Source organism: Hypomesus nipponensis, chromosome 10 (assembly GCF_054491055.1).
Source record: "Hypomesus nipponensis isolate SF chromosome 10, ASM5449105v1, whole genome shotgun sequence".
Classification (NCBI taxonomy): Eukaryota; Metazoa; Chordata; class Actinopteri; order Osmeriformes; family Osmeridae; genus Hypomesus; species Hypomesus nipponensis.
The window spans coordinates 4,420,217-4,447,613 of NC_140370.1; the positions used below are offsets into that span (position 1 = coordinate 4,420,217).

The 27,397-nt window shown below is 39.9% G+C and overlaps 1 protein-coding gene across 1 annotated transcript in view; it reads right to left on the reverse strand.

The window, feature by feature from the left end:
- The window catches only part of st18 (ST18 C2H2C-type zinc finger transcription factor), a 29,865-nt gene extending 2,701 nt beyond the window's left edge, over positions 1-27,164 (reverse strand). The window contains exons 1-17 of the mRNA XM_084706667.1: positions 27,005-27,164; positions 16,276-16,394; positions 13,918-13,969; positions 12,962-12,992; positions 12,395-12,582; positions 8,275-8,988; positions 7,323-7,457; positions 6,370-6,460; positions 6,170-6,262; positions 5,294-5,505; positions 4,714-4,937; positions 2,695-2,928; positions 2,103-2,212; positions 1,373-1,435; positions 990-1,067; positions 737-799; positions 385-465 (exon numbers count right to left, since the gene is read on the reverse strand). Coding sequence (XP_084562793.1) covers positions 385-465; positions 737-799; positions 990-1,067; positions 1,373-1,435; positions 2,103-2,212; positions 2,695-2,928; positions 4,714-4,937; positions 5,294-5,505; positions 6,170-6,262; positions 6,370-6,460; positions 7,323-7,457; positions 8,275-8,988; positions 12,395-12,582; positions 12,962-12,992; positions 13,918-13,969; positions 16,276-16,394; positions 27,005-27,164 — 2,648 coding nt within the window. The remainder of the gene's footprint in view (positions 1-384; positions 466-736; positions 800-989; positions 1,068-1,372; positions 1,436-2,102; positions 2,213-2,694; positions 2,929-4,713; positions 4,938-5,293; positions 5,506-6,169; positions 6,263-6,369; positions 6,461-7,322; positions 7,458-8,274; positions 8,989-12,394; positions 12,583-12,961; positions 12,993-13,917; positions 13,970-16,275; positions 16,395-27,004) is intronic.
- Positions 27,165-27,397: the final 233 nt, after the last annotated feature.

Below are 27,397 nucleotides of genomic sequence, written 5' to 3' on the forward strand. Positions count from 1 at the left end.
AATAAAATACAATTAAAGCCGTTTATCCAACTTCTTTCTTGATCAGAGAAAAGTATAATTACAAGGAGGGCTATCATACAAAAGTATGAATTTGTACAAACAAATTACGGTATATAATATCCCAGATATTTGACAAAGTCAGTTGAATAAATAACAACAACTCTTACATGTAATATACACATGCAGTTAATCCTTTAGGGATAATTTACTAATGTTATGAGCTGAAATAATTTCCTTTGTATAACTTAATGGCTTTCAGGTATAATGCCCTCTGTGCAGCGTGATAAGATTATTCAATTAATTTAGCTTCAGTACAGACCAAAACTGCAATTGTGTTTTAGTCAAAAGATGGCGAGAAAAGTGCACACAACAACCGTCTCTTACTTCATTTCTTGGTCGTCTTTTTCATCTTTGTTTGGTGTAAGCTTCAAGCCTCCCTTTCTGGCACGTGGACATCCTGACAAACTAAAAATGATTAGAGACAATACGGTTTAACAATAATGAACACTATGGGCTAAAATACACATTTAGCATTCACTGTACTCCTGTATCTCCTAACAGCATTCTCAGATCTAATGTCATAAGTCATTTACTGTTAGTACAATTTTGTACAATTTTCATAGCAAAAGAAACCCAGCACACATTACTTTATCTGTACCATCATCTCAATTAAATAAATAAAAATATGAACACCATTAGATTTGAACACTACATTCATTCTCTATAAGAAAGCTACCTTCTGTGTGAGGCATAATTCCCAGTCACGTGTCCTGATCCGTCACAACCAGGTGTTGGGCACCTGCATGGAGAAAATATCCAGAAGGAAGTTGAATCTTTATGTGCTAGCTCAGGAACAACAGCGGGATGTTCACATGCATGAAAAGTAACACAAACCCTTTACTTGTAACCCACTGGGCCAGTAGACCCAGTATTTATAAAGTGTAATGGGCACAGCCATGTTGTAGTCACAAGTTAAGATAATCACTCACAACACGTACTTTAGTTCCTGAGAGTTGGCTGCCATTAGTGATTTTAACGTCTTGTCAGCCAGTGGACATCCAGACACACTGCAGAAGAAATGGTCAGTTTGAGGATCTTTTTTGAAAAGTTTTACCTGACAGTGACTGATACAGAGCATTCTCTATACCCCTACAAATTCACACATCACCCTCTTGTGCAAGTTTATCCGTCTGACATTTCAACTAATGAAAGTAGTTGCTACAATTGTCCACTTATTTCCCTTTCAAAAATGACCAAGGCAGACCCTCCTCACAGCCTTTAGCAACGTGCTACTCATCAACATAAAACAACAGGAACAGGAGTCATCAAACAGGACATTCTTGCTTGCTGGTGCTGATATTTGTGTAATTACCTTCGATGGGAGGCATAATTTCCCGTCACATGGCCGCTGCCATCACAGCCTGGGGTTGGACAACTGCAAAACAACAGAAGCCCTTATGACACACTGTACAAGGTCCCCAATAGCATCACCAAACCTTCTGACATGACACAGCAGCGTTGGTAAAAAGTTAGTACAGCAGGGAAATTTAGTAGAAAGATTTGGATGCCCATTATTCGACTCAGCAATATCACTGATGGTTTTTACCGTGTGTCGCATATCTGCTCCACATAGAGGTGTGCTGAGTAAACTACGGTCTCCTACGGTGTCATAAAGCCATTTACAAGAGCCTAACTGGTAGAACATGCAGTCTAACTACAAAGTCAGGAGTTGTAAGCTCATCATGAGGACGAACAGTGTGTACACGTGAAAAACTCACTTTTAATAAGATACATTTCCTCTCCACATGTACCTGTAGACATACCAGTCACAACGATACGTAATATATCATGGGCAATGGGATATCCAATAAAGGGATAGGCTAGGTTAGCGAATTCCAGAGAGCTTAAACTAATTTACTTAAAATATACTGCCCTATTTAAGCAAAGGTCTGGTCTGGAATTACACTTTTGTTATTAATACTGACCATATGTCCACTGACCTTTTTAAAGGGAAATTCACATTACTGACAGATGACTGAACAAAGATGCCTCAAGATGTATATTCCTCCCCTTTAAGAAGAAAAGGTGATAGGACAATTTACCTCATAAGTTCCTTCTTGGCATCTCTTAGTAGCAGCTTGTTTTTGGGGCTTGAAATGCTTGCGTCTCCGGGGTAGTGTTGGTCATCCAGAGACGCCTCATCAAAATCCTCCTGGTTAGAGACACAAAGCACAGCTCCTTAACCCCTTCACATCCTGTCAGAGTCTTGACCTAAAAGTGCAATGATGACCTAAAAGTGAATTATCAATGGAAATTTCCCAGTAATGCTCTTAAAACACAGGCTCCAGGGTTTAGTCCCAGAATGGGTGATTATGCTTAGGGATGCTTAAAGTAAACCATCCATCCATTTAAAGTCACAATTATTGGACACAGTATTTATGATGGATAGTCAAGATGTCTCACATTTACATTTACTTCCCAGAAAAACTATATTTTTGTTAGATCAGCTTAAACAAGGAATGCCAGCTGTGAAGATGTCTTTAATCTCAGATGCCTTTTGAACAATGTCTGCAAAATGTCTCAAGGAAAAAAGAAAACCATTCCATGAGATGAGAGATTCACATATGTCATGTGTTGCAGTCACTGGCAACAGACAAGACCCACAGGTGAAACCAAACGGTGGTTTTGCAGTACCTCTCGATCCTGCATGCCTTGTGCTTTGCTGAAGTTCAATGGGGTGTCCCAGGCCTCTCTCTCACAGAGAACCTGGTAGAGGGCAGGGTTGATGTGCACACTTCCGGCCCGGGACAAAAAGGAGTCAGGAGGAGCCAGGGCATCTCCTAAAGGCCCCTTGGGTGTCATGCTGCCCCTGCTCTTTTTCATGCTCAGGTCCAGAGTGCCGTTTTCATCCACCTCGATGGGCACATCCTGCAGGTGTAAGAGGCCAAAGTCACGCCAAACAAATGTCCGATTTTCACTGGGACAAAAGAGTTGTGTGTCAGATGGCAAAAACATACTTCATGTCCAGGACCATTTAAAGTGGGAACTATGACTGAGCCCTGTCATGATATGCCTGCTTTGATGCTGATGTGAGTTATGTCCTATTCTGAAAATGACATTGTAAATCTGAAAGACAACTTCAAATGCCTTTACATACATTACAGACTTATAAAATACATTGTGATTATCTTACTCTTGGCAAAGTACAGCATTAAGCCAGCATTAATTCTGTTGAACATAATAATCGCTGGTGTATAGTTTTTCAGTGACAGCTGTGTCATCTGTTTTCTAGGACACACAACCATAATGGCAGCTGGGGGTTGCTGGTTTTAGGTCATCACCATTAAAACAAAAATTAAAAAGCTTAATGTAGCATAAGTTTCTCACTGACAGATGTGTTACTCGCCCCATGCAAAAATGCTACTGTGCTTATGGTCATGGTTTTAGAGCATTAAAAGTTTTACCTCATTAAATGCCAAAATCCTGTCTACAAATGAAACCAATTATTCAACGCATATGTCTCATTAAATCATATATTCCATTATTTTTGTAACAAAGGAGAGCCTTTCAAATTAATTAAAGGTTTCATGTGACTGTCCACTTTAATTATCTGTGCATGTGGTGATGTTAAAATAACATTAGAGTAAATACATTTAGGTTTAAGACAGATTCAATTAGTTATTTCACTATTTGCAAAGCTTGTTTTGACCATACCCACTTTACACACACAGTTTCCACGCTTCATTTTCTTTATTTTTTCCCCTAGATTTTTATCCCCCTATCACCGCCTGTCTAGGTACTTGAGAAAAGAAAAGTGTCTGTTATTCGTATCTAAACATACATCTCGAGTGGGCACATTCAGAACCACCAGACTCCCACGATGCAGGACTAGTCAACTGCAGAGAAGAACAGATGATTAACTTGCTAACACTGTTTTATTCATCCAGTGGATTGGTACCTGGTACCGGGCCATGTTCTCAGCTCCCCATGCTGGCAAAACAGGGAGCTGTGCTGTGTAGGTGTGGAAACTTGAATCATCTATGTACAGTACTGTTCCTATCTCCCAGGATATGATCAATATTCTGCCATGAATTACTTTCAGGGGCATTATTTTGTGACTAATTTCAGCTGACAATCTGTCAGCGCACATTCACTGAAAGGCCACCGAATAATATGAATTTTGAAAAATCATTGTGTCCCATCCAGGTTTCCCAGCAACACAAAAGAGTTTGAGGTTTAAACTAGTCTAAACATAATTGGTCAGGGATTTTTCTTTTTGTGTGAATGAGAAAATTTCACCTAGTAAATAGGTCCTGAAGATTATTGATTTAATCCATTCTTACTTTACTTTTATAGACCATCTGATATACACAGCTTATACTGAGAAATACTGTATATTGCAAAGCATGAAATCTGTAGCAGACAAGGCACACTTTCATATAGTCAAACTAAATACATTAAAGCCTGTTTCAAAAAAAATCTTAAAATTCTAATTGAGAAAGAAGGTTGATTATATTTTCTTCTTTTGATGCGATTACACAAATGTCCTTTTGTGTATATTAAAGCTTTATTGGGAAAACCTTTCTCCCTCTGGAGACACAGCTTCCTTTGCCAAAACCAGTCTTTTTATGTTTTTTTTTCTTTTTATACACAAATCAGAGTTGCTTTTAAATGACCGCATAAATACCTTTCCAAGTGGTCTAATTAGATTACCTTTGTGGAGGATGCCAGGGGCCGGCCGGTGACAGCCTCCATGTTGTTCCGGTAACGGGTGGAGAGGTTAAGGATGGCGGCAGTGGCGGCCGAGGCTTGGAGCACCTCACTTCCTGTTTTGTAATGGTTGGGTGGGCTATGAGCTCCAGGCGTGGGCAGGCCTGTCCCAGGAGAGCCCAGGAAGCCAGGGTACTGCGGCGGAGCTGAGGAACACCACACAACATCTATGTTGATGGGTTATCACTGAGAAATGTTGAGTGAGGGAAGTCGTTTTGGCGTCTTAATGAACGAAAACCATGCTATGTGCGCTATTTGTACAATGTTTTGGATAAAATAATCTTCCCAATGAATACATGTTCATGTAAAATTCTCTCTAACTCGATCAGAGTGCGGTGGATCTGTCGACAACTCTCGCTACTTCGAATGCTGAATATATACATTTACATTATGTTCCATAGCACAGAACATTTGTTGCAGGAAAGAGATGTGTCAGGGAAGAATCACTCTTATGTTCCATAACATGCTGCTATTGGAACAGCAGATTTATCCCTTTGAATCTAATAAAACGTGCGAAACTCACAGTCAGGGAAGTGTGAAGCGATTTCTTGGTCCTGGTTGGGTGCCATCAGGGGTTGTTTGCCGAAGACCTGTGCATCAAAGCTGGCGTAGTCAAAGCGGATCTTGCTGTATTTGTCCATGTCCTTGCTGAGGTTGGCTTGCAAGGCAGCCACAGGATGGGGGAACTTGTAGCTAAACTGATTCATCTCAAACTTCTTCACCAGCCCTAGAGGTCTGGACACAGAGGGATTGAAAAAGAGAAGAAGAAGGTTTTTTAGGACAGTGTTTGGGGATTCATTACTGTACATTTAATAAAATATAACTGTCATGTCCACAGGTTGTTCAGAAGAAGCAAATTCAATACTGAATATTGTAGTTTGGATAATATTCTTGTCTCTTCATAACTCATGTTTCCTCATGGATCTAATCTGTATGGTGGGTTTCCAGACATGTTGCCAAACTAATTAATTTAGTATGGGTGGGCATTCTGCCTGTGATTTATCTGGAAGGAACAAAGGCTTGGGCTGCTTTATTTCCTTAATAGAAAGGATCCCGTTGGACCCTGGAGCATTGTTAAAGTGTGACAAATGTGAAACCATGTTTGTGAATCTAGGGAATAGTGTTCGTCAGTTTCTTGGTATTAGTCTGTTTATTTGTGCACTTTTCACCAATCTATTGTTTATATTTAAAAAGGTTTTTGGACGTGGTTCCCTCACACACAAAAAACATGTAAGGAACCCACATACAGAACTGCAACATGCAGTATGTGTTCTGGACCTGCTGTTACAAAGCTAGCATCGGATCCACAATGTCATCACATTAAAATAAATACAACAATTTCACACACAGGAAAAAAGAGTGAGATGCAGCATTGCAGTAAAGTATATCAGCATCATACCTGGGCGATCGGTCAGGCCCTGGTCTACACCTGGGGCTCTCTTCCTGAGGTTTGGGCACCTTAACTGCAGCAGCGATGGGACAGCCTGAAAGACTGGAGGGAGTCAAACACATTAGTCCAATGTTGGGACTCTGTCTGTCTGTTTAGGAGTACTGTCTGTTTACAGTGCAGGTTCTAATGGTCTGCCCCAGTGGCTGTACCTCCGGTGGGTGCTGCGGTTACTGTTGACATGGCCTCTTCCTGTGCACCCAGGGGTAGGACACTTGAGAACGTTCTCGTGCATAGCCAGGACTGTGGACAGGACCAAATAAAAGGTAGTTCCATTATCGGGTTGATAGACCAAAGAATGATAAGACTGATGAAATAATCATTTATTTACACTGATTAGCTAGAAAGCTGCTAAGTGCATTTAGTTTGTGTATCACTTTCAAATGCAACATGCAGCTAAAACTAAACTATCTATTTATCGATCATTTTAGTTGTCATGTTCTGATGGCCCTGGAGCTATTGAGACACCGTGCTTACTGTTGTGTTAACAGAGAGAAAAGCATACTTTTCCATTGTGTGAGTGATGTATGATCTACTATGTATTTGTGGGTCTCAAAGAAAAAAGCTTAACTGAAAGGAAATTGTAACACAAAACAGTTGATTCATTCCGTCAAATGCCACATTGTAAAGAGTTTTACTCTCTATCCAAAGGAAGTTATGTTTTATGCCCATATTTTCCAATTCATTTGCGAGAGTTGTCTATTTATTTTTCAATACAGTGTTCGAAACTCCTTTGATTTGCAAATACAGCCTCCAGCCTAAGAGCCCATGCTTTCATACTGAGAAAAGTTAATTACTTTTTCTGTTCCTTTTGTAACATAACTGTTTAATGTTGAATGTTTGTTATGTTACATTAAATGATTCAAACATCACCAATTAAAAAAAAATAAAAAATAAAAAACATTTTCAATATTCAGTAATTACAACTCACATTAGAGGGAGAAAAAAATGAGGGTTCATAGGTGACAAGTATAATATAATATAATAATACTGTATGGAACAGCACACATGCCAAAATGGCAAATGGAATGTTATTTTATTTGTATACAATTTAAATAATACTTTGTTGGTGTGTTGTTGTGTTTGTGTCTGTTTGTAGACTCACTCTCTGGGGGAACTCTGACTTTGTGGGGACATCCAGACAGACTCCTATGATGAGGATACAGACCAGTCACATGACCAGTTCCATCACAACCAGGGGTTGGGCACCTGATATCCTTCTTATCTGTTCGTGGGGAGTCTGGAGACACAGGAAGATTGTATTTAACACGACTAGGGAATATTAAGATATTGATAAAGGTATATGCAACTAAAGAATTTTAGAATACAAAAATATTATTTAAGAATGGTTAAGTGGAAAGGTTTCCATTGGAAGGTGGCAGACGGTCAGGTGAAGCAGACGGATTGCAGTATCATGAAAAGCCAGAAATGTTTAGCAAAATGCTTCTATTAATCTGTCATTTTAGTTAAGGCTGCAGTTCAACACAGGGCATCCACTTCTTAATGCCCATGCTGACCATCGAAAGATTACATCAGGATTATACATTTAGCTGCAGTCATTTGAAGAATCAGAGGAAAACATGAGAGGTACTTTGGGAGGATTTAAGACTTATGGTCATGGTTAAATATCCAGTTGATTCCTATCAAAATCCAATATTCTGAGTAGTAGCAATTCCATCAGAAATGTAAGTTCTTTTTTAGTCTGGTAATTTATTACTTCACTTGTTGCCAAAATGTTTTAGTACTTAAGAGGATTCCCTACTCCTGATTTTCCCCAAATGTAGTTCTTTATTCTTTTTTATGCATCGAAATGCCTCATCATTGAAATTACAAGATACATATCTGAATGGAAAATAAAGATGTCATGTCTAGCACCTGTACTTAAGGTAAGTGCTTAGCTTTATTTATTGCTAAATTGAACTTGAAAAGTTCTACTCTATGTCAAGGGTCATCAAACCATGGGTTCACAATGAGAGGCAACAAATACTATAGGATATAGCAATTAATAGTGATACACATATTTAAATCAATTTGATATTAGCAATGATCAACTGTACCTTTGCCTCCATGGTAACCCACTCTTGCATCAACATCTAGCAGCCTCTGGTGCCTCCTCTCATTGGTCATCTGCTCCAGCAGGAATCTGTCCATCTCCCTGTAGGCGTGGTGGAGCACCTGCCTCTGCTCTGACTGCAGGACCATGGCCTGCTCCAGGAGGCTCAGGTTCATCCTCCCCCTGTCCATCTCCAGAGCTCTCTCCTGGAGGCCCACACTCCAGGCCTCCAGTCGGGGGGGTCTCTCCACCTCTGGCTCCCCCTCACTGTCCTCCTCACTTGGGGCTTGCCGGTACCTCAGCGCCTCTACCTGGAAAGGGCCTGCTTGACCCATGGAGTTTCTCAGTTCTACGTCAGGGTCTTCCTGCATGTGTTGGCCCATCTTCACCAAGAGGTCTTGGGTGTGATTGGACGGGCTGCTGTTTGATGCGCCCAGTCTGGCTGTGCGAGACAGAGGCTCCCACTCGTCCTCTCTGCTGTCTCCGTACGGGCTCTTGTGTGGTGACAAACTGCAGCTCAGACTCATTCTGTCCTGGTCTTCCTCCTCGTTCCTTTGCTCCCTGGTGTCTTCATCCAGCAGAGCTTCAGAGGATGCAGCCTCACATCCAGGGGAGTCGTCTGCCTCAACTTCAGACCATCCAAAGGAATCCTGGGACTCCTTTGGATGGAGGCAACCATTTCTGTTGGGCGCTCCTTTGAGTGTCTCGACATCTCCCTCTACGAAACAAGAGGAAAAAATACAATTGATGGTCTTGTTCTGTTGTTAAGGCTGAGCAACCTGTTTCAAAGGCATACACTTCAGTGATCATGCAGTTACACAGAGATAGAAAAACAATATTGCATGTCCTCTATTGAGCTTTCTTATAATCGTTTGTAAAGCCTTTCAAGGTTTCAATTTTGGTGACACTTTTACATGTTACAACATCTTGGAAAAACATGTTTGCTAGTTGAAATGGCCTTTAAGAGGATTGTAAAAAGATGTAGGGTTACGAAAATGATAATAGTACGTGTCACGTACGTTGCATGATTTCCAAGCAATTCCCTCAAGTACATCTTAGATAACTGATTTGATACTTATTTTGGCTAGTTGGACAAGAAACCTAGATATGAAGAACAAAATTGTCTTCTTCTTCTTCGACATCTCAAATCAGAACACAACAACTTGATACGGATTTAGAAGGACCCGATTATGACAGGATTTGCACTGCTTGTCACACTGAACATGGGTTCTAAGTAGTTACCAAGTGTAAGCCAAGCAGGGCTTTACAATCTTTTGATATTAAAATTCCTCCACTCATACAAAAACCCATTGAAGGACCCATATTTGTGCACACAGGAAGAACCAGGAAAGTGGAGAATGGTCCTGATATAACAAACTAAACAGACATATGCAGGGTGGAGAATATTCCTGATATAACAAACTAAACAGACATGGGAAAGGTGGAGAATGTTCCTGATATAACAAACTAACAGACAGAGAAAGGTGGAGAATGTTCCTGATATAACAAACTACACAGAAGGTACCCCAAAAGTCAGGCAGTCAGTTTGTTTGCATGTTTTACAGCGATGTACATTTTATGAAGACAGACGGCAGTGTATTAAAGTTAAACACACATCTGTTGTTCATTTATTTATAGTTATGTTGTCATTCAACTACTTCTACATCTTAAGAACAGAAGAAAAGATCATTTAATGGAAAAATTATTTTCTATTATGGATATCCACATTAATTATGTTTGCACCAGAATTGTGTGACTAGAATTTGTATATCTATCTATAAGTCTGATCATTTTAAGTGGAACAGTTAAAGAAAGTCATTAGCCCCCCAAAAATGCATTTCAAAAGACATTTTATTGAGTAACACCCCCTGATTATATTCAGTCACGGTCAATGATTAACAATGGTGACCTATCATCTGGATTGATCCAATAAAATCTCTCTTGATCCACCAAAACCATTGAAACTTATTCTGTGGCTTAAGTTCTTAAGGGCCAAAAGGGGTTTTTACTCCAATATAATCATAAGTAGGGCTGTACTGTAGTGCTATCCTCTTAAGTGGCTAGACGTCACAGACCAAACCTAAAGTAGCCCACAGAAGAGTACCATTTGATAGGTTGCTGATAGATTTGGGAATAATTCAGGCTGCAGATGACACAGCTATTGGTATTACCCCGGAGTCACTAGTTATTAAAGGCCATAGTACAAAACCTAATCCCCTAAAAAAAAGAGTTGCTAAACGCTAGCAGAACTGTACTGCCGCTCTGTTGAAAATGAGGTACCCTGGGTTAGGAAAGAATCTGGCTTCTGGCATGCGTGAATTTGGGGCATATTATGAAAAATGTACTGTAAACATGTACTGTTTGCTACATGAACACAATGAAGTGTATTATGTAAGTGAGTGAAGAACTTAACTTTGAATCATCTAAAAGAGAAGTTGGTGTGTGTGCTGACAAAGCTTTTGATCCAGACCCTGTTGCTGGAGATATTTCCTATTTAATAGAGGTGTATACATAGCCCTATGTTCAACAAAGATTAAAAGTTAGTCAGCTACGCTCAGTCATGATGAGTGGTGCAGGCAGAGAGAACTTGTTTTCCATCCAGATGGATGCACAAGCCTGGAACACACATTCCACACACACACATGCAGAGTGCACTGAAAAGACTAGGGAAAAAAACTTGGATTCCCTCCTGTGGTTTGTGTGTTGGAACAGGTGAACAGTTTGTACTCCAGAATAGCCATTACTGACGCTGTGCTGCAGGGTTGGAGCTTGGCTGGAGCTGCAAGTAATGTAGCTCCAACAAATGATGGGCTTATTTTCCCTCTTTTTGCAACACAATTCAAATTTAAAGGACATGCCACAGCAGAATAGTTATTTCTTTCACTTCACTGTTCAGAATTCACTATCATGCTGCCTTACAAATAAAACATGATATAACCAAGTCTTTTGAACATGTCTTCAGAGGTTTTGGGACTGACTATCTGGATTTTGTGACAGTAAATTCATGGTTCATGGTTAAGAGCACCTCTCAGCAGAAAAATACAGGCTTGAGAGAGCAAGGGTAAAGCACGATTTTCAGAGAAAGTTTTCACAAAAATAATGATAGCGAAATGTGAATTACACTAATAATTGTAATGTAATATGAACCTCGGAAACAAATAAATTCCATCTCCAACGAGTCCACACAATTCATTGAGCTACTCTCTAGGTCCATTTAACTACCCACATGTGTACTATAATGAGCTGTAGACATTATGCCTAATTATGTATATTTGGACTGTGTAAGAGGGCCTAACAAAAGCTTTGGAAAGGGACAATTACGTTTGTTGCTTAGTTACATCGTTAAAAATATACCAAATAAGTGCAGATTATAGTGAATGAGAATGCACATGTAAACCATGGGTATTGTTGCCAAAATGTGCAAAATTAAATTCATTAGCAAAGAGAAATGTTTTGCCATTAGATAAGACAACTTAAAATGAAATAAAAACATTTATAACTGTTTCTGATAACAATTAATTTGCTACAAATATCCAATTAATTATTAATACCGATGCAATGACTTTACGCTTTTTGTAAATTATAATGTTTTACTGGAATTCACATGCAAGAAGACATAGAAATGAGGCACTTCATTTTCGCATAAAATATGATGAGTTTGTCAAACCACTGTACCACCTACACACCTCATTTCTGTAGGGACTGTTACTTAACAACACTAAGAAAACAAAAAAAAACAATGAACTGCTTTGATTCAAATTAAGGACGCCCAAAGCTGACAACCTTTCAGTTTTTAATTTTTATACCATTCAACCATATTTCAAAGGATGAAAAAAAACATGCTGCACAAAAAGCAAATGAGGAGTATAAAATCTGGCCCCATCAAAAAAGGCGGGGAAACCATGCCAAAAATATCATGGCAGATCTGCTGTCAAAACTTCAATCTGAGGACGTGAGACACAACTAATGTGGACCCAGCAGTGTAGTCTTTCACTTCCAGTGCACAATGACTGTGGCTGCTGGCTGATGGCAGGGGGAGGAAAATATGAATGCAACAGATGGGATTTTAAAATTCAGCGTCAATTGTTCATCAAAACAGACAAAACAACAGGACATCTGTTTACCTGCTGGAGTGTCAATGTTCCTCAGCTCCTCTTTGTCCTGTGGCTGCGCCAGGTCCTCGCTCTCCTCCTCACACGCCTCGCTGGGGCTGTAATGCCGAGGTTTCATCAACAGAGACTTTCTCTTGTTGACAGGGGCACCCTGCACTCTTTCCTGGGCGCTCCTCTTCCTTACCATGGGCCCATATGTGCTGGGGGATTGCCGGGGGACGAAAAGAAAGGAGCAATTAGGTCAACAATTAGTTGAGCCTCCAACTTTGCTTGAACTTGTGAAGTGTGCTTAATTTGGAGACTGTCAGTTCACCAAGGGAACATCCCCATATTACCGTTTGTACGAGTACATTGTGTTGGTTTGTCTAAGTTGTTCGAATCTAAGTTCATTTCTTAGCATTAATGAAAGAAAATACAAAAGCCATTTTCAAGGAAAAACTATCATACCCTCATTTCAAAAGCTTTACTAATTTGAAGGGACCGATAAAAGAATACTATGTTCATTCATCCGAAGAATAGTAATTGGGTTGGTATGGTTCTTTTCATGCCTTCTTTTAAAGAAAGGTTGTGAACCCTTACCTGGGAGTTTTAAGGATGCAGTCAGCTGGAACTGTAAACAGAAGCAGAGCAAAGATGTGGAGAGTAAATAGTGGTGTTTGTATTTCCACTAGAGTAGGTGACTCAGGCTCTGCCAGCGTCTGTCTACGGAGAGACACAATCCTGATCAAAGATCAAAATCCCTTCCTGGATAACCAGTTGGGGAATTATGCAATGCCTATGTTAACAGGGGTATCAGGGTTAACGCCTTACTTTGGTTTGTGTCCGATGTTAAACACGCAAAACAACGACAAAACATTCAACTCCATCTGATCAAAAGCATATTTTTTCCCCTTTCACAAAACATGATTTGCTAAATAGTTTACACGTCAAAACCATTGTATTGAACCAAATTCATGAACTTGAGGCCTGAGTTATGTTGAAAAGCACATGACTCAATCCTCCCTTTTTTATTAGACCAGCGAAGCACAGCGCTGTAGCTCATCCTCGCCACTGCTTTGACAACATGATCTAAAAAGGTAAATCGATTTTCCCAGAGGCCTATGCAAATCTCATTCACAGGTTACAATGTATTCCCATGAAGCACAACTAATAATAAAGCCCAGATGAATTTCCCAGACGTAGTGATGAGCTTCAGAGTGAACATTCAGGCCTCAGAGGCTGTGAACACTTGCATAATGACAAACTCTGTCTAGAGGTTTTCAATCACACAATATATATGCACTCCTTAACTAATTTGAGCCAGTGTTTCAATTTAATGAAGTAATTCCCCTCTGAACAATATAATGGCAATGCGGTGCTCTTCAAATTGGTAAGATGACATATAAAGCTGACAGCTGCGACGTTGGATTGTTGAACTGATCCAACCCTCTCCCATCTCATGGCTGTAAGTGGAATATGTGTGTGAATCACTGAATAAAACTACTTTTCCACCTGTGATTCCATGGCAAGGCACAGATGGTGCAGAAGCTACTCACCTTGGCTGTTGATACCTGTCTGAAGTGTGCAGTCTTCTCCCTCAGAATCCATCTGTAAAGACAACATTGATGTGCAATATGTTTGATACTTGTTCATGAGACATGATTACAATCTGAGAATGTTTGCCACTAAATTGGAAAATGAAATAAACTTGGTACTGATTTCATAAGTATTTGTAGGCAATACAATAATGTTTAATCTGTCTGGACAATAATGTCATGTTTAAATCATTGTGACTGTGAACAACATGCAGAGAAAATCACAAATGCCGGTCGCATGTGAATGTAATTACTAAACTGAAGTTGTAACAAAGGCAAAACAAAACAAACATTTCTGAGGTGAGAAAAACACAACAATGCTAAATAACGACATTAAAGCGTGAGTGGTTGTGGTGGTGCTACACAACGTGTGTTCCGACCAAAAATAGTTGTTAAAATCCAGCCACTCTCCCTCCACCATTGCTCGTGTGTGGATCCCAAATAAAACCTATTAAACATAATTATTCCAGGCTGATGGTGGTGTATAGTGGTCACAGGCCAGTGAAATCTATGAGTCATAGGATATGCTGTTACTTTTCCTGGTAATGGGAAACATGACTCCTCTCTCTGGTTTGCTGCTGTGATTGAAGGCACTGACCTGTCATACATTTATAATAGGGGAGCAGGTGTGGCAGTGATGGACCTTAATTTCCTTTAATAAACCTTTTATGTGCCACACTCTTAATGCCACGCCAGCTCCTCTGAGGTCCTCCTCATAATAGGTTCATTACTTTTGATTACTACAGCCTATTGAGATAAACAACACCCAAACACTATAGATTACATTCTGTAAAAACGAATGCTGTTGATTAGTTTGGAACACTTTCCACATCACACAAGCAGAAACAAGGACACTCTCACACATGTAATGATTTTTCTTTTTTTTTTTTAACACAGCTTTTATCCAAAAAGTCTGTGTGAAATGTATTCAACACCAACGAGAGCAAATTAATTAGTTGAAATTGAAATGATGTTATCAGTACACTTGTTTTAATATCACAGTTTGACTTATATGTCCACATTAAGCACCTCTATGTTACTGAGGTAAAACTCATTATGTAAATCTGTTGGTTTTAGACTCGTGTTAATTTTGCCATGCCCTTTGTACCAGTATAGATTCATTGAAGCTATTTTTAAAATGAGAATCAAGTCAATGTATTACCCCAAATCATTTTATGACATATTTTATATTGTTTGGAAGGTGGTATGGGAAGGGATGCACATTCACCCCAAATGCCAAAAAGCTGATCAAATCTACTGCCATGCAATTCAGCTTCCCAAATAAGCTAAGACTGTCAAGCATAAAAAACCCGTTGCAACCGAAGCCTCATGTTTTTGCATTGTGAGGCTACAGAGCGTGCACTCTTTACACTCTCGTGACGAGAGCTACTGATGGTCCTTCACAAACTCCAAACTAGATTTAATTCCTCAAAAAGTACAAGAGGTAATGGCACTGTGAGAAAAGCTTTATTAGACACTCACAAGGTCAAAGTGAGTACTTATGAGGGAGAACATCCAGTAGTGAGTTGAAGCGTCATGGAGACAGAGCACCATGTTGAGGGCGTTTTTACACACAGAAAACAATTACATGAACTCTGATCAAATAAGGATAAGGTTTGTGTTTGAATGTTTAACTATGCTCTGGGGCTGGGATTTGTGTGTGCCTTCATCTTGACATAGGAAAACACACATTGACATACTGAACACCTCACAACAGTTACATTTGATTTGTTGGCCGCTTGGAATTTTAGTCAGGTATGGTTAGGGTTAGGGCTAGTTATGGTTGTGTTTGGGGTTAGGGTTAGATTATGGTTGTGTTTGGGGTTAGGGTTAGATTATGGTTGTGTTTGGGGTTAGGGTTAGATTATGGTTGTGTTTGGGGTTAGGGTTAGATTATGAGATCTGGAGTTTGGATGCAGGATCCTTTCAGACTATAGATTATTTCAACCTGCAATGAATTATGCCACTTTTTTAGAGAAGGCCTATGGTATGGAAAAAAAGAAGCAGTATCAGCAATATCCAACACCATGTCCGCGCACCGCCAACATCTCTGCATACAGAAACAACATCTCCGTCTGATGTTATCAGGGGTCAGCTAAGCACCCATGTGACTTAGCCCAACATGATGCTTATTCAATGCATCCTAATGACCTCTGCTATTAGCTATGCTGTTTATCAACATTCACCCAGACTACATCCGCATTACTGCATCAGGATGTTTTTCTTCTGAATTATTAATATTTTTGAAAGGAAACTACCAGTTCATAGTGTGATCACCCCAAACATAGTATGATCCAACCCATCGGAAAGAATGGTCACCTTTTCTTGGGGTTTTCCAGGCAGAATGTGGAAGGGGCTGCCAGGCTGGCCAGGGTCACCTTGGTCCGTGTGTGCACAATTCTTCACTTGTTTCAGGATGTGAGCATGAAACTCATTCTCTGTAACACAATAACAACAAAAAACGCAAACCTAAATGAAAATCATTCTCAAGTGGGTATCCATCATTTCCTGTCATGACCACAGCCAGATGATCTGGCTGGTATTGTAGATGTTGGTTTATAAGATAATAATAAGTAATGATTAGATGTCTGCTAATCGCCAGTTTCCTTCCAGTGATATTGGTCATGAGAAAGATGTTGGTGTACCGGTACATGCAGTCAGAGACAGTGGGGAGGGATCACGTTAATACCTCCCAAGGAATAAGGAACAAGATGCAAATTGATTGCTTGACAGAGATCAAATTGCTTGCCTCTAATTAATACAAAACATCCAAGAGGGAAAACAAGGATGAACACAATGAGTACATTAAGCCTCTTCACTTCACAGATCTTATTATAGAATTATTTATTTCTGTTAGCTTTGAAAGAAGAAAAAAAAAACCTCTTCTTAATTATACCACTCAGAGCGTCCCCCCCCCCCTTCCCCCCCTTCCCCCCCCCTCCCCCAGAAACAAAAAGGGGGGAATTGTCATTAGCATAAAAAAAAGTGCAGGCGGTTTGTCATCTGCTGAATCATAGTCGGGCCCCCCCCTCTCTCTGTCAAACACAAATAGAGCCTCTCCGAGGGATGTGCACCCGTGTATGGGGTGGATTTCTCAGGGGGACAGAGGCCGCCTGATGCTCTTGGTTCCTACGTGATTTTCTACGTGTTAATCTATCTGCTTGCTGTCCTTGGGCCCTGCCCATTCCCCCCCCCCAGCCCCATCTGCTACAGTTCCCACCATGGGAAGGAGAATGGGCTGCAACTGGGGGAGAGACAGCCTTCCCAGTCAACCAGTCATGAATAACCATCGTCTCACACCGTTTCCAGAGGGGGGGGGGGGGGGGGGGGGGGGTAACTGGATCCCAGTATGCACTGAATAGCATCTCTTCTCATGGATCAAACTCCATGTCACATGTTTCATTTCAAATACAATGACTATTAAACATTTGACTGCATACTGTAGATCATGAAATAAGCATATAAAAGCTCATGGCTATTGTCTGTTGTACACACAGTTAATGCACAGTGCATAGGACTTGCTTGCACTACTGCAAATCAAATCAAAAAAATCAAATATATGCTACTTCTAAAATATTGTGCTGCTTCTGCTTTATCCCACTCTGTCCCACAATTTCTTTATACATATCTTGCTCACAGCAGGTGTATTATTCTTAGGGATATGTTACTTCTTTATTTAAATGTGTAACTACTGCTGAACTGCTACAGCTGATAATAATAAGAATAATAATCATCATTGACCTTGAGTCATTGAAATGTCCCCTTGTTCCCAGCTTATCCATGCACTTGGGACACTCTTGTGTAATTAACATAGAGGCTATTGTGATAGAGAAAAACTGAACTGTAGCCTATGAGAGACGCTCCATCTTCAAACCCATTAAACTGTAGGATCCTCAACGATTTCCAAGACCACAAAATTAAAGACATTGTTTACATTTTCTTTAGATAGGGGCAAACGAGATTACACCAAAGTAAGATTTCAAAACGACAGCGCTGCGCGCTCATCCAACCAACTGTTATGATTAGATTAGTCTTTTAACATAATTACTGACCCAGGCTGCGTGTGGGAAACAATGCATACATAAAGAACTGGGTCTGGATCTGAACTGATACCCGTCCTCTCTCCCTCAACCTTTTTCTCTTAACCTTTCTTCAGCAGTATCATTTTGAATTATGGGAGACGGGGGAGGGTGGTGTGCAAGGTCACTGTCTGTTCTGTAACGCCCCCCCCCCAACTCCCCCTCCCCACCCCCACCCCCACTCCCACTCCCCCACCCACCACAACCCCCCCCCCCACACACCCATGTTTTTTTGTTTCCTCTACCAGAGGCGCACAGAGTGAAGGGTTAAAACTGGAATGGATTTAATTATGGAATGAATGGAATTATAATGCGCCTGCAGCAAGTTTTCCTCCTTATTTATTAAAGCAGCTGATGGGCCAGGTTTGATGAGCCACTTCTGGCATAATTGAGTCATCACACAAAGAGGGTTCCTCGCATTCAGAGTGGTTTTATCAGCAGCAAACAGACCTGATTACTGGCAATTACACTCTGATCTAGGGGAAGGAGAAAAAAGGGTAAATGTGCGGGGTAACTTCTGTGTTTATAGTTTACCCCGGGAATAATTTCCACATTAATTTTACATGCTAAGTGTTTTCTGTTTCTGCATAATAAAGAGCAAACGGGCAAGAGATAGCACAATTTACTTTCATATTTCCTTGTAATGAATGTCTGAGCTCAGAGCATACTGATCACTATTTATGTGAAACATAGGAGCCGTTTTGGTTTTGATATCATCCACTGCGCACAGAATCAGCATTATGTGGCTAAAGTACTTCAGAAGGAAACAGAAATGTGTGCTACCAACAATTGCTTGTGCAGAGCAGTAATACGTTGTCAGGAAAGACAGAGTAAAACGCTTTAGGCAAAGAACAGAGTAGGGCTTTTACCACCTTACACTGAGATGGAAATGGGCGCATGGTGAGTAAATCAAAACCTGCTCAAATAAACAAGTTTTTGAAAAAATGATTTTCTATTTGCAGTGTGACCAGCCAGCCATCAGATGCCCTCTACCTAAAAAGCTAGCAGCTGGACATTAGAATACTAGCTAGAGACATTTTAGAGAGGGGGAGGGGGCTGATTTCCTATTCAGATCAAATCTGGCCCTAAAACGCTGGGCGGATTTTATTTGCTTTTGGGTTTCATCATATTCTACTGTTATACACGAGCAAGTATGCCCTGATATACACAGTGTATGTATTTATATATCAGTATAGGCTTTCTTTCAGAAATTACTCTCTCACAAATAATAAAAAATATGCATCACAATAGTGTGATACTGGTGAGAGTGCATCACAGATCTCACAGATCTCAAGAGGTAGACCTCCTTCAGTAAGTCTTGCTCATAACTATTTAACCTACTGGAAATGAATGTTTTCTGAAAGAGAGGTGCTGGGAGACACTTGGAAAAAAATCTTTAGCACAACTGTGATGTCAGACATAACAGTCTCACAGCCACCTAGACCGCCAAGCACAGTGTAGGTGTCTCATGCCAACTGAGTACTTTTATAAGAGGGTAGCAGCTTATCTTATCACTGCCACAAGACTGAGATGCTTCAATAAAGGACGAGGCTCACACAGAATTCTCAACCGACAATTAGGAGCCTGGCTAGCCACTGTCTCTTCAATGATTTGTTATGATGGCATAACTACAGGGGAAACTTGTTATTGGAGCCAGTTAGCAAGGCGCCCATAAAAGAGTCAGATGGTGACACCTTTGCAGAGGTGATTTATGAGTCTTGTAATCCCTTTCCAAAGTCATCCCAAAGCCTTCCCTCTAAATTGAGTTCACCTGGAGCAGGACCACACAGAAGCGCAAAGTCCAGAATGTTTCTTCTACCATCAGACAGACCAAATTCGTTTTTGACCAAATTGCTGGAGCTTTTAGTTCTCTTATCCATGAAGGCTTTCAGATGATGTGAAATTGCTAATTGAATATCACTCTAAATTGCAAACACAGCAATGCTTTGTGCGACAACATTTTCTTTTTTCAGTGTGAGGCTGTCCTCCCTCTTTCTTGGTTTATGCTAGCTTATAAGTACCTGCAAATATTATTGAAAAAATGTATGCAATTTGCAACATTAATCAATTTCTGGTTGCATAAATCCAAATCCTATTATCCTTTATCAATACAGTGACTCTTGTCATGTTACACGTTACATCTTCAGATAAATCACTAAACTTATTTTTTTCAAATCTGACTAATTTGGGGACAGGTGTTTGGGGAGAAAGAAGTTCCAGCCCTGGTGTCTGTCATCTCTACAGAGTAATCCCAGCCATTGTTCCTGCCCAAGAAGGCCCTTTTATAGATGAGGGTGCATGAATGCTACCAGGTGGTTGGCAATTTGGAGAAACGTAGTAACCATTCGAGCTAATCCCCCGTCACAAAAGGCAGGTCTCCTGTGCTGTGGGGCCCTCCAGGGCGAAGGGAGAAGTTTACCTCACACACACAGAGTCTGAAAGGAGCCAGAGACTCTACCACTGATTCCTAATCAGATTGCGCTGAAGTGAACAGCTCGCATGGCAGCTGTAGTTTTCCCAGGGTTAATTACCTTTCACTGCTCTCTCTAAATGAGTCAGCTGTTCCTGTCATTAAACAACTCCACTCTATCTCTTCTCCTCTGTCCTCCACATGCACACGCGCACACACACTTAACAAACACACACTTAACAAACACACACACACACACACACACTTATCCTAATACCCAAGCAAAATAACATAAACTTGTATCATAGTTTCTTTATGATTCTAAATGTTACTTTAACCAGCATTTATGTGTTGTGTACGGTCCTAAACTGCACAATGGGAAAACAGGACATTTAGGATATGCGTCACTTTAGTAATGAAGAGGAGGAGTCAATGGCTGTTGAAATAAAGGTCATTATCATTTACTTTAAGCTACCAATATTTATTTATGTTTATGCAGATGGGATGCTGGATTCCCAATCCTCCCCTCACTCTCTCTGTCAAAGGGGAAGAATATCAATCTGTCAAGGTCTTATGTTAGTTGGCTCCCACTCTTACTAATTGAGGATGTAAAGTAAGTAAAACACAGAGGCACACACAAGACCAAGACACTCAAAAGCATTTCCACTCACAGTCGCACACATAGTCACACACACATATCCACATACAGTTCAGTTCTGATGTGTTGTGTTGTCATCAATTCTGAAAGATCTGTCTGCCTCCTGAGCTCTGTGGCTCAGTATGGTGGGGGAGGTTTAAGTGATTTTTGCCACTGTGTGGCAAAATCCCTTGGCCACCTGGATTACAAACTCTAGTCCTTTAACTCATGCCAGTATAAATCCGTGTTAACTCGGATTTACCTCTAGCATATGAATTCTCAGTCTGCGTAAGCTTTGTTTGGAATGAGTTGTACATAAGTATTTTATGCATTAAAGAGATGCCCATTGGTGAATTCCCATTTTATAACAACAATAAGAAAAACTAACAACTACAAGCAAAAAACAATTGCTTGTTCTTCACTACAAAAAAGAGCATGTAAAACTACAGAAGTATTTCTTTAGTACACGGTAACTATCGTAATAATCAAGAACTGCCCTCCATGCCCAAACCAGAAGTGCAAGACTACAGATCCCAAACAGCATGTTGTGGTCAATGAACATTCAACTTCCAAAAGAAAAATTAAAATGTCTGGACAGAATGACCTGCAGCTCACTGAGTTGTTCATATGCTTTTGTTAGAAATACAAATGATAACGATCGAAAAAAATCTGCCAAAAGCAGCCAAGAGGATATAAATTAAGCATTATCCAATATCCATACAATCTCCTTATTCACTCAAACACACACACATACACACACTCTCTCTTCTGGGAGTGTAGAGTTAAGCCTGACTATTTTGTACTTAAAAGGTTAGCACGCCTGTTTTGTGAGTTTGAACCAAGCTTGCCAGATCAGCAGATGGTCCATGATTATGATTATGTGCATCAATAAAATGAATAATCTTTAACAAAATGTAAATTTGACTTAACTCCAGGGTTTAATACACAAGATGGACTTTAACCCACTTTCCTGTCAGACTGGAGTGTATGATATTTTAATGCACTTGAAATGATGAAGCTTGCCCACCACATCCCAGATGAATCTACTTACTACAACAGCTGTATTCTTTCCTTGCACAAAGCATAGAGCAGCGAATTCTCTGATTCACAGACGATCGGTCTTGTATTACTTGTTCTAAACTGTACTTGTACTATTCCAACACAATCTTGATACTGTATTTGAGTAAGGATGATTTAAGACATGGGAAAATGAATAAACGAATCTGGGAATTAATGCATGAATGTCATAGAGCACAACAGTACCTTCTGCCTCATTCATCCAATATATATAACAGATTGGTGCAGTTCTACACTTTTTCACCAGATATACTGGGAGTACAACCAAAGGGAGAGAAGCTAGGAACTTCCCTGAAGAAGCAAGGAGACCACTTGTGAAAATTCACATTTACAACCTATTTTTATCCCCATTTGAAAGAGCTAAGTTTGGAAAAGACCGAACTGATACAATCAAGCCTTACTTCAACAAGAAAGTCGGCAAGGAGAAAAACAGCAAGTGGGTTGGCACTGTAGCAAGTTAAGTTCATGTGAACATGTTGGAAAGGAAATTGGGTGAGATTCATGTACTATGTCCACCTCTCCCTCTGCCACATTAGCCAGCATGAACTTCCAGTGGAAGCCACAGAATCCTTTCATCGGTCTACTTATCTGCTAAAAGCACTGTTTATCCTCAGACTTAAAGCACTGCATTTCCTGAAGACGCACACATCCACTTGCTCCCAGTCTCATGCGTCCACAGAGCAGCTCACATCATACACACTCACATCAACATTTCCGACAGGGCAGAATCTGCAAGCATGACTTACCGTGCCCCTTTTAGCCTTTGTTTTGCATTTCATAGTAGTCACATGAAGCAGGTGATGATGTCGAGGGAAATCGAGGTGGGGCAGGGTAGTCCAGTGTGTTGCTGTCGCGTGGAGTGTATGTGCGGGGACACTGTGATATTCAGCGGAGCCGCTAAGCTTTTTTTGTAGCCTTTGTGTCATTCACTTAACGACCAATCTCATTAGCTGCCGGGGCTACAATGGGCTGAATTATTTTCTGTGTAAATACACCACATGGTGACCCTCAAGGTAAGACCTCTGAAGGTCTTTTTAATCACATAAAAGATGGATTCCCAAAAAAATCAATGACCAAAGAATGAACAGATTGCCCTTAAAAACAATGAATAAAACATTGGTTCTTAAATATTCAGGTTAGGACTAAGCTTAATATGGTCTTGTATGAAAATAAAAATGTATGTTTGTTGATGTATGTACAGTATGTATGAATGTAGGTATGAATGTATGTGCATACAGTATTGTACTGTGTAACATAGAGTGGTATAATTCTTACTAAAGTATATAATGTGCACAGTATATGCGTACCATATGCATTATGTTTTACTGTATGTTTGAACAATTCCGAAACTTCACATAGGTAAGATTATTAAAAACAAACTAGGAGGAAAAGTTTAAGTGAAAGCCTGGGACAATGAATGGCCATCAGACATAAAGACTGTACAGTTCAAAATTCTGTTTGACACATTTTACTTTCTTTCCTGCCATTTCCCTGATGCTGTGTTTCTGGTGCAGAACTATAATTCCATGCAAAATGAATTATTGTAAGTACTTGAAGTCATGACAGCTGTCCATAAGCATTAGGGACATGTCTATGGGCCAACTTGACCCTTGTTAGAAAACAAAACAAAACACAAAAAGAGAATAGTGCAGCCTGGGACTGCTGAGCAGGGTCACTGGAGATTTTCCAGACAAACGCTGCACAGGGGAGGAGAGGGGAGGAGGAAGGACAGGCTCAGAATCTCATTTTAACAGACCGCACACAATCTGGGCTCCCACAGAACTATCTCTGCCTGACCGCTTTCTATTTATCCCTTATCAGTGTTTACCAACCGCTAGTTTTCTTTCATTCACACTGTGAGGCAGTTCTCTTACTATCAGTCAACAGCTGACACCGTGGAACAGCCTCAAAGGCAAGAGGAAGGGATCAAAACTAAACCAAAGCTGTTTAAACAATACAACAGAGGAAATAAATTCATAAATCCTAATTCTTCCCAACCCACAAGGGTACAAGCAGATCCTTTATAGTTAGGCCAACAAACAAAACCACAGCCAATGAGGTACATTACAATCAAGGTAAATGCTGAAATATATTTTGAAAAAGACAGGGGGAAAAAATCCCATGTAATTGTAATGAGAAAAAAATAAAAAATAGACCCTTATATCGGCCACTCGCTAAACGTATACATTACATTTCTTCATGAATCTTAGAAAAACAAACACTGTAAATGTTGACACATTAATGTGAATTTCCCGCTACGGGTTTTCAGCCTGTTATGCTAAAGGAAATTTTTGTATATATAATTCTAATGCATTTTGATATTCAGTTTACATTTCTGAAATACATGTCACAAACTGAGCCACATCCCAATAGTCAAATGGACTCAAACTAACCACACTGAATCCAAATGTACATTGCTGAACACAATTGAAAATTTTCTCATTTAAATTTAATTTAGTTACTTTTGTTACTATACGGCAGAATCATAAAGTTTTATCTGATAGATTTTTTAGGAATATGGTAGTTTATACTTGATGTACAAGTATTTGACTAAATAATACAAGATATATAAGGTCATTCAACGATCACTTTAATTACTAAATAGCATGATATTTTATAATATATTGTGTCTTTAAATAGAGTTATCACACTTTTCATGTAAAAAAAAGGGTATTATTAGGGCCCTGCCCAAAAATATGTTATAATAAACAAGGTTCGTAAGCATCAAGTTAATTTGTCTGATTTAGCCTTACTATTCAGTTAGGCTACGATCATTTAAAAGAGCCTTGGTTTTCTGAAATACTGTTTAAAAGTTAAGTAATTAATTACATTTATCCTTTCACCAGCTGTTCGACAGCAGATGGAACATTTCTGAAACCTTGTTGAATAAATCCTCATAATTCATTTTCCTGGATTAACTAAGTGAAGTTTGAGTGGTGGAACAGGTAATACAATGCATACTGGGTGGTCAGTGAATGTTTTCTCCTTTCTGCTTACTTCACTCCTCATTGTATTCACCCAAAGAAAGCTCACCAGGATTTATTTCAGTGCTAGGTTGTTTCTTTAAAAAGTGAACTTTTTTCAATGATAACTTAGTTTCAATCTTATGAGAACAAAATTAGTTGACTCAATAATGAGTTCATCAAGTCAATAGAGACTTTAGTCGGTACCATGGACAGTTCCTGTTGCCACACAAGAGAACAGGCAGAGATAGGTAGCATTTCCCTGTTGGGTAGCAACTGAACTAGTGTCCTACTGCTTGGAGCAGAAAGAGGACTAAATGTAAGTGGTTGGAAGAGGAGTAACGCCTGTTTCTTATCACTTCTGCACCATTGGATTCTGTTGGCTCTGTTGGAGATTAGAACAACATCAAAAGAGAGCCTACTGCCATGGAAGTTTGTACTTCCCTATATTTCATTTCTCAAACACCTGGGATCTTTTAGTTTGCAAACTTGTAAAATGGTTGTCTGGATAATTAACTACAAGATTTGCTGTATGTCTTCACAGTTCCTCCACGATAGGAAGAAAAAAGCTTTTGGAGTATTTTGTAGCGGATGTACTGTGTATTCCACCAGGACCATGACACTACAGATGACAGGCATGATGCTGTCGTACTTCAGTTAGAAAGGCCAGAGAAGCATCCCACCCACACAGCCTGTGAGTAATATGAAGCCGCTAAACATTAAAAGAAGCAACTAAAGAAAATGTTGGACTTCTATATGAATAATAATCTTATTATAGGCTAACACAAGGCCTAAATAAAGGCCAAGATATGGATGGAGGTGCTGTTCTTGCCTCCCCAAATAATTTTCTTAAAATCGTAAATGGATTTTTATGAGTTCTCTGCTAAAATGGGATAGTATAACATCCAAATCTATCCATCTTGATCTATCTGTCTTTCTATCTATCTGGAAACTATATACTAAGAGCTCCTAGTAAATGATAAACTTTTCCAACATTAATCGTTTCAGCTAAACCAACAGTTACCCTGGAGACGTGAGAGTCTGGTGTCTCTTCAGTTTACTCAAGAGTAAGGTAGTCCACAAAAGGTGTACACCACCAAAATCTCTATTCTGAACTAATGATGACTTGGCTATATTTAGGACACATCAAATGGACCATGTTTTAACTGCAAATATTTAAAAAGGTTACAGCTGGGTTATAACCCTTAATAAAGATTATGAGTCAGTTTTATAGAAACAATCCTGTTCCAACAACAGTTGAAAAATCCTGAAGCTCTGAGTCAAAGTTTAAGTGCATTAGGACTCTGGTAGTTCTGTGTATACAGCTGTCACACCAAAAGCCGCCCACAACCTGACAATGCTTTGTCTTCATAGACAATACTGACATGTGTTCCTCTAAGACTAGCTTATACTCCATACAAATGCGGTGAGTTTAATTTAGGTAGACAGCATCTAATGTGATCTGGATGATCAAATATAGGTCATGCTTCTTAAAAACAGTTTGAGACATTTAATCTCCTCTAACTGTCTGAAACCTGGACAGAATCTGCACTATTTTTTCCCAACAAGTGATATATATTCTGTTAACAATGTAATTTCAATCAACTATAATTTCTAGACATGCACATTTCAACATTTTACAAAATGTCAAAGCTAGGGTGGTTGTGAAACAATCCAACATCAAAAGAAAACAGTAATTTACAAGCAGATAACTTGAAATCACGATTAGACATACGACATTTGATGATTTCATCAAACAGCAGCACATAGTCAGAGAGACAAAAAAATGCCTATCTTCCGCTTTCACAGGTCAAGCCTAATCTCAATGACAAGAAATACTGACCAACACTACAGTATTAAAAGAACTCTGACACAAACCTACTTCTGTGATCCAGAAAGTTTGATTTCCCTCCAGTCTGTTGATGGCCGAGCTGGTGCTGTGGCTTTGAAAGGTAGTCCCCAGGAATATGACATACTGTGCCTTTGACAGCCTGGAGATAAGCACCTGCGTTCGGGTCCCTTTTTACGTCACACCTCCCCATTCACAGCCCTTCAACATGATGCACATTTGCACATCAACAGCAACCAACCCCCCCCCCCCCCTCCCTCCACTCTCCTCATTCTACTCCCACATCCGCAAAACACACAAACAGGCGCACAAGGAGGCAGATGCACGCGTTAGCTCCGACACACACACACACTCACACTCACGCACGCACAAACCCCGTCTTATTCGTGCACAATCGCACGCACAAGTGCACGCATTGAAATAGAG